The sequence below is a fragment of the Onychostoma macrolepis genome, chromosome 04 (assembly GCF_012432095.1).
Source record: "Onychostoma macrolepis isolate SWU-2019 chromosome 04, ASM1243209v1, whole genome shotgun sequence".
NCBI lineage: Eukaryota > Metazoa > Chordata > Actinopteri > Cypriniformes > Cyprinidae > Onychostoma > Onychostoma macrolepis.
Genome location: NC_081158.1, coordinates 24364182 through 24372233, shown reverse-complemented (window position 1 = coordinate 24372233; position 8052 = coordinate 24364182). Strand labels below are relative to the sequence as shown.

The following is an 8052-nucleotide window of genomic DNA, read 5'->3' as shown; positions in this document are numbered from 1 at the left end:
CTGAAAATGACCATGATTGTACACCATTATAGTGGCTTCATTCATGTTTTCCTGCTACAAGCCCTTATTTTACTTTCATATCATGTTTTCCCTGACACCGAATGAGAGAAAACTCAAATTGAAATGTGTGATGTGTATAAAACCACACATAATGTGCTTTTGGTGGGTTTTGCAGCAGAACTTCAGCAGCTATTTGAATAATCGCAGTGGATTTCAGTGTACAATTTACCACAGGATTTCCAAGAAAAAAGCTTACATTTTAACATTTAAAATGCTCTGGATGAGGCTACAGGGAGGTCCTATTTGCCACAGACAGTCATACATGTAAAATAAGGTCAGAGGATGTCACCAGCCAAGCTTTATATTAAAGGAGGACAGCAGAGCATGGGTTTGTTCACTGAAGAGAGAAAAGCTCAGCTGTGCTCCATAAGCTTTACAATTCAGCAGTATGAAAATCAAGGCACTGATTCTCTTCATGTCTGCAATGATCTGTCAGTCCACAGCTTTGAGAGCACCATTCACTGACATGGATACATCTGAGCCCATTCCAGGTAAGGATGATGCTTTGCAATCAAAATACATGGAAAATAAATCTTATATATAGATATCTTACTTTCCAGACTCCAAGCAGACCATGGAGCGGAGGCAGTTTGACGAGCCCAGCACTTCGGACGACGCAAGCCTTTGCTTTTTCTTCCAAGAAAAAGACGAATCGAGTCATATTTCATGCAAACATCGATTAACACGCAGTAAATTCAACTACAACCCGTTTGGGCTGCGTTTTGGGAAGCGAAATGAAGCGACAACGACTGACACTGACAGACACAAGCACCTGCTGCCAATGATGCTTTACCTGAGAAAACAGTTAGAAACTTCTTGAAAATCCCTCTTCTATCAGATGGAAGGATGCGGTTTGCTTGGTTGAAAACTGTGGGTAATTATTTCAGGCACGCTTTGCCTGTTATGCTTTTTTATTTCTCAGTCATGGAATTTTATGGCGCACTTGTTTCACTGAGTTCTTGTATTTGTGCAATAAACGTTTTATATTGTTTGATGGCTTTAAGTAAATCATATGCACTTATGATTGTTGACTGGGTTCGAATTAAGGGGAGGGGAAGAATTAAGATTTGTAAATTGACACTAAATTAATTCAAAAAGGTTGAGTGTCTTGAAAATAATTTTTACATACCGGTGTATATTCTTTTTAATAATGCGTTTCAAACATTTCAGTAACGGCTTTAGATTTACAAGTATCACTTCGATCACTGTTGTTCATTTCAGAACAGAACATTGACAAAAATACTGTAATTTTCACTTATATGTTTAAACGTCACAAATAGAACACAAAATGTGTTTTGTTTAAATGACCATTAAAAAGCAAAAAGTTACGCCATAAAAAGGTACTCTAAAAATCATTATTGTATAATTTGCACATTTAGTGTTGAAAATCCTGTAGGTTACACAGCTTATTTAACAAAAAAAAAAAACACCAAAAAGGTACAAAATATTGGTATTAGTACTTGGACACCACAAAAACAACCAACAGACAGATTTGAACATGTTAATTTATTAACTTCATCTTATGCACATTCACATGACCAACACTTACACATGATTCAGAAATACAAATGTATTCATTCTTCTCACTTCAGTCCCTTCTCCTCTTGACTTAAACAGAAAGACCCAAGAACGTTCCCTAATGATCTCACTAAATTATGTCTAGACAAGAAAGGTGTTGGTTCTTTCTTTATTGCCCACACAGAGTGACTAGGTTAACAAGTGCAAATTTGAAGAACCAAAGAGGTTTCCCTTTGATCCTTCTCTTAAGAAGAAAAATTCCACATTTTGGATTATGCCTACATTAACCACCAGAAGAAATAAAAAAATACTTCAAAGCAACCATGCCCAAAAGCAAGTGAGAAGAAAGGACCGACACAGAGTTAGAGAGTGTGTAAAGATACTGAGGGAGTGTGAACAGAGTTAAGGAAAGGAGTGCATGGTGTCCAGCGGTTGATCTACAGGTCCTTCAGGTCTTTCTGGATACCCCACAGAGTGTCAGCGCTCTTCTTCAGCTGAGCGATTTCTTCATCGGTCAGGGTCATGTTGATGACGCTGCCCACTCCGCTGCTGTTCAGCACACAGGGGAGGCTGAGGTACACCTCATCACTGATACCATACATGCCCTACAGATCGTACAATAAGAAACACATGAAGTGATCACTAATAACAACAACGAAAGACCTTGATTAATTCATTCTGTGATAAGGATCATGATTCTACCAAGATATTAAACTGAGTGTTAACTCCTCTCACCTTCACCATGGTGGAGACAGGGTGGACCCTGTTCAGGTTCTTCACCAGGGTCTCGGTCAGGTCGGCCACACTGAGGCCGATGGCCCAGTTAGTGTAACCCTTCAGCTTGATCACCTCATAAGCACTAAGAGAAGATAGCAGTAACTAATTAACAATAGATATTTACTTCATGTCATTATTTACGCCTGTCATGCTTTTCCAATCCTTGCAGCTGCCGTTTCTTTGTTGTTGAACACAAAAGGAGAATTTGGATTACAAGCTCAGCATACAAATATTCATACTTCCCTACTATATAATAAAAAAAAAAACCTTATTTGAGACAAGTAATACATCTGAATTTATTACTTAGAATACAAGTAGGCGAATAGCACCTGGAAGAGATGGAAATTCTTAAGTGCACATCTGATTAACACTTAACTATCTCATATGGCCACAGGAGAGGATTTGTGAATGATTGACGCTGCGACACAACTGACGCTGTGGATATAGCATGTCCAAATGTCACTCATACTACATAAATGTTTTAATGGCTGCAAAGTAAGTTTAAAACTAAATGTAGTACCAATTACAAAGTAAGCGTAGCTTAGATACTTTTTGAAGAGGTTCACTTTAAACTGTTTTGTGTAAAAATACTTTACAAAACCTCCTTTTGTGTTTTAATCATAAAAAAGATAGCATATGGGTTTGAACATTAAAATTATAATCAATTTCCAAACGGTCAGATAACAGAGCCTATGAAATAGGATTGTGACCTACCTGTCCACAACCATCTTGTGAGCTTCCTTCCAGTTCTCGCTGTCTTTATCTGTGCCAATGTCAGGGTTGAGTTTCTGCAGGCTGACTCCAGCAACATTTGCTCCGCTCCACACAGGCACTGTTAAACAAAAACAGCACTTTAAAATTTTTTTCAAAAATGAAATATGCCATGAATGACTGAAACCGTGTCACATCATGCAGCAGTTCACATTCATCCATTTTAATATTCACTCTACATGCACTTCATCCTCTCCACACCCATTTTCTCTCATATTTTCGTCTTCATTCAGCTCCCTCTCTCACCGCTGGAGTCTCCGTGCTCTCCCAGGATATAGCCATTGAAGCTGCTGGAGTGAATGCCCAGTTTCTCGGCCATGATGAAGCGGAAGCGAGCGGAGTCCAGGTTGGTACCACTGCCGATGACACGGTGCTTTGGCAGGCCGCTCAGCTTCCAGGTCACGTAGGTCAAAACATCCACTGTATGAACACAGAGGAAACCACAGTTACTATTAATACACTACAGGAACCTGAAATGGACACAGATTTAGAGTGGCATTTAGGTTTTTTTGTTTTTGTTTTTAAGTCTCATTAGAATTCACAATATACGAGATATTATTTGCCAATAGCAAATATTCACATTGGTTGAGGTACAGCAAAATGAAGCAATTAATTGCTCACCTGGATTGGACACCACGATGAGGGTGCAGTCAGGACTGTATTTGACAATCTGAGGGATGATGTGTTTGAAAATGTTGACGTTCCTCTGCACCAGGTTCAATCTGCTCTCACCCTCCTGCTGACGCACTCCGGCCGTCACCACCACGAGACGAGAGTTAGCAGTCACAGAGTAGTCTGTCAGCCAAATAAAAATAATAATAAACATACACTGCCACTCAAAACTTTGGATACCTGTACTGAACAAATAATAAACTAGCATGAAGGCACAATCCGTATTTACCACTGTTCTGTGAATATTCACAGGAGAAATCTAGTCTTAGTATATTAATATACTTAATCTGATAAAATGATCAGATTTTTAACACAAAGAGTCAGTCCCATGCAATAAAAAACAATGCATCCCACCCTTATCAGCCACAATCTTGGGGGTCTTGAGGAAAAGGCTGCCATGTTGCAGATCCAACATCTCCCCCTTCAGTCTATCCTCCACAACATCCACCAGAGCCAGTTCATCTGCAAGCTCCTACAAGACAATATGAAACATTATTACTTGAAATACCTGACACAATTTTATTACAAAGGTGCGGTCACAGGTGAAGGCAGAGTATTCACATGACTGTCTTGAATCTGCATGGAGGACATTTTTGCCCTCAAGTGAAACTCCCAATCACACTGATTCCTATTGCGATGACTGGATTTTGCCAGTGAAACTAAACCAAGCAATGGTAAATATGACCACACCTTTATTTCAATACTGTAGAAGCTAAAAATAACACTTTGGTGATAAAGATGAGGGTCTCTTACCCTGAGCAGGATGCTGACGGCACATGCCATGCCCACCTGCCCCACGCCAACAATTGTGACTTTGTTCCTGGGGGGCTCAGCTGGGCCGGTGGCCAGAGGGGTGATCAGCTTCTGCAATACTGAGGCCATGATCCCGCTGCAAGAACGGGGCAGATCATATTTCACAATGCAAACTATTAGGAGCGTACGATAAATAATAGGAAAGATTAAAGAAAATGACAGGAATCTGTGGGGTAAATGTTAACTGTGTAAAAGTTGCAGTTAAACTCGACATGGTCAGGCACCAAAGCTGGGTCAAGGTAACAAGGTCACCCTCACTGCATAAACCATTACTCCGTATTGAGCAAATTACCCATATCCTGAGTTGCAAGGTGAGGCCCACTCAGTAATATAATTAGCCACTGGAGTCAAGTCACTCTGCCCCCCTTTGCTAAATCTAGACAAACTGAAGGAGTGTTTCTACACACGCAAGTTCATTTAGGCAATGCATGTTCATGTTAGTCCAAGAGAAAAAACTATTACTGATAAAAACTAACTATAATTAATAATTTGCTGCATCTAAGAGACTTCTATATGCCTTACGCAAATAACAATTTATTTTTAGACTTTTAGAATTCCATCCAATCAAGTTTATTACAGTTGACTACACAAACCTAGATGTGACACCACCAGAGGCACAGGCTTATGAGCATGCAAAACCTGACACACACACAGTTCATGTGAGACACTAATCCTCAATGGACTCATGAGGATTATGTTAGACGTTAGATATTATTATCTAGAAAATGTTAGATAGTGCCACCATAAAATGTCTCGGAGTGCAATTCTCCCTGGCCATAACACAGCAACAACGTAACGGTCGTGTGCTTTTATCTCCAAACCTTATCTTGGAATGCTGCTGCTAATTAACATAACTCACTTAGTGAATAGAGAGCCTATCTTAAGCTACTGATATTGTTGAGCGGATATAATTTCATTCTAACAAAAAGTTATATATATATATATATAAATAAATCTAACATTTTTGTATACGCATTCAAAATATTTAAACATTTTATAAAAAAATCATTTTACATTAAAATTGTTTACATATTTCAAGCTAAAATAAAGATATTGTAAACAATTCGATTAAACATTTACTCCTTTTAGACACATAAATAATACATGCTTGTTGCCATTGTGTACACAACAGAAAATCAGAATTGATTAAATATCAGAAAAAGAAAGTATTAAAACTAAATTTGGCGCTCATATAACCCATCATGACGCAACTGTCCTTATGACGTCCTTGACGATTCAGATGCAGCGATTGCGTTTGAAAACAAACAGTAAATTGTAAAATCATGATGGTAATCGATCTGCTCTTATTTTAAGCGTCTAGAGTTAATCATACATTCGCAGTTTGGCCTTCCTCCATCAGCTCTTCCTAAACAAGGCCAAATGCAAGCTCTGCGTGCACCGGATTCCTCCATGTTCATGCGTGCACCACACATGCGTCCTTGGCTGCTCATCTCATTTAGAATGGACTTACGGCTGTTACTTCACTTTTAATGCAACTAAACACGTTAAACCTCGAGATGTAGCGCACGCAAGTGTTGCAATCATCACTAAACCGCGCATTTCTTCACCACTCTTCAATGTCAACGACACTGCTTACATCGCACCATGACGACGGTGCTCGTTTAACACAATGCTAATCGAGAGAATTTATTTAGATGAGGCATATGCGAAGCAATAAAACAGCCATTCAAACCTTATACCTACATTTGTTGCAGGAATGTTAAATAAGTATCCTTAGCTGCAGGAAGGGCAGTGAGAGACGCTGAGCACCGGTGAGAGAGCGCGAGCGTGCGTGCGTGAGTGAGTGATCGCGTGATTCGCGGAGGAGCAGGATTTGAGCGTGCGGCGCTACGCAGAGAGCGTATGACCTGCTGTTACAAGTGCATGCGATGCCCTTACTGATATGAGGAATATGAGAACGACAGACCGGCCCACTTTCCCCTTGAAGAGTTATGTCAAGGATTTCATTGTCATCATCATAAAAATACTTCCTCTTCACTGACCTTGTACTTTAATGGCATCTGTATCAATGCAATATATTCCACTTATTAGAGTCGTACCCCAGTCAGCATGATGCACAGTTAAATGTTACAATGAAAACATTGCATTGAGCTTTCATTTGATTATGTGTAATGTTGGAGTCGCTGGAAATGCATGGTGGGGTTATGTGTGTTATGCAACCATGACCTGCCTAATAAACACATCCAGATGCCTGCAACAAAATAAGTGAAGCCTGTGGTAACTCAAACATTAAAAAAAAAAAAAAAAAAAAATGCTTGCCTACTTTATGTAAAGTGGACATAGGCCTATCATGAGAAACCAAAGGTTGAAATAAAACAAAACATGCTCTAATTTTGAAAACTCAAAAACAGCATGATAAAACAAGTGTGTCAAATAGCTTTATTTCATTTTGGAGCCAGATAGATAGATAGATAGATAGATAGAATCATTGTTTGCGCTATGGCAACTCAGCAACACAGCCGTTTGCTTTCTCATGATCAAACAATACTTTCTTAACTCCTAAATATGGGGACCAATGAGGCTCCTGTTCCTCCCACTGGTTTGTCCAATAAGAGCATTCATCAGTCAGTGACATTTGAGCAGCATTAAGGGCATTGTCATTATTTGCTTAAAAGGAAGAATATGTGTATAGCTATACATGCATTAAACAAGGGGAAAATAAGAGTTGAAATATAATAAATGGAAAAAGATGAAAAAGAAAGAGCAAGAGAGAAGACGAGGAGCTGTGTGTGTTGGGGGGGATTATGGGACACGTTGCTGTCTAGTTAGTGCTGGGTTTTGTGGAAAGATTGTGTAATAGGCTGTGTGTATTACATAACCATTTGTGCCCTCTAGGTCTTGCCATCCTGGCAGCTACTATAACGATGCCACTATAAAAACGAGGAAAGTTAAGGTTCATTATTCACTCTCCCTCGTGTTGTTCCAAACTTGTTTTACTAAAATGAGTGATTTCTCGAAAATGTACATCTTGTGTTCCACAAAATGAAGTAAGTCCTACAGTTTGGAGTGACATAAGGGTGAGTAAATAAAAACTGAATATTCGTGTGTTTTCCTTTAAGGCAATCAAGCTGTCAAAGACCGCTTAACTCACATGATGTTTATCTAAATTGTGTCAATCCTGCTAAATTTAGATTTTTGGAGTCTAAAAATGGCACTTTGTAAATACAGAAGTACAAATACAACCTGTTATCTCACTGAAATTAGTTATCAGATGCTAGCTGAGAAATTTAAGTTAAATATTTATCTGTTGCCATGGCTGATAAATGTATTTAGTGTCTAAACAGTGCAATAACTGTATACATCACAGGTTTGTCCCTCATTGCTAAAATTCACCTCATTTATTCCCACCAATCAGTGAGCACAAACCCATCACCCATTGAACCAGTAGCCAATCACTGGCCTGCTTATAAGCAGCAGCAG

General features: G+C 39.1%; 2 protein-coding genes across 2 annotated transcripts; one reads left to right on the top strand and one right to left on the bottom strand.

Annotated features, from left to right (window-relative positions):
* The first annotated feature begins 207 nt into the window (after nt 1-207).
* On the top strand, nt 208-1010 carry kiss2 (kisspeptin 2). The gene is made up of 2 exons (XM_058773888.1): nt 208-551; nt 621-1010. Exons 1-2 carry the CDS (start codon nt 449-451, stop codon nt 878-880), a joined length of 363 nt encoding a protein of 120 aa, XP_058629871.1. The 5' UTR covers nt 208-448; the 3' UTR covers nt 881-1010.
* A 537-nt stretch (nt 1011-1547) lies between these two features.
* ldhba (lactate dehydrogenase Ba) lies at nt 1548-6486 on the bottom strand. Its single transcript, XM_058774091.1, has 8 exons — nt 6316-6486; nt 4552-4687; nt 4153-4270; nt 3748-3921; nt 3373-3546; nt 3070-3187; nt 2314-2437; nt 1548-2183 (listed from the first exon to the last, which is right to left on the bottom strand). The coding sequence occupies exons 2-8, from the start codon at nt 4678-4680 to the stop codon at nt 2016-2018; spliced, it is 1005 nt and encodes a 334-aa protein (XP_058630074.1). The 5' UTR covers nt 4681-4687; nt 6316-6486; the 3' UTR covers nt 1548-2015.
* Between the last annotated feature and the right edge of the window lie 1566 nt (nt 6487-8052).

Coding starts and splice junctions, on each gene's coding strand:
- kiss2 (XM_058773888.1), top strand. CDS start 449: ATGAAAATCAAGGCACTGATTCTCTTCATGTCTGCAATGATCTGTCAG. Junction 552..620: donor TACATCTGAGCCCATTCCAG/GTAAGGATGATG, acceptor CTTACTTTCCAG/ACTCCAAGCAGACCATGGAG.
- ldhba (XM_058774091.1), bottom strand. CDS start 4,680: ATGGCCTCAGTATTGCAGAAGCTGATCACCCCTCTGGCCACCGGCCCA. Junction 3,547..3,747: donor CATCGTGGTGTCCAATCCAG/GTGAGCAATTAA, acceptor GTGTTCATACAG/TGGATGTTTTGACCTACGTG. Junction 2,438..3,069: donor CACAAGATGGTTGTGGACAG/GTAGGTCACAAT, acceptor ATCTTCTCTTAG/TGCTTATGAGGTGATCAAGC.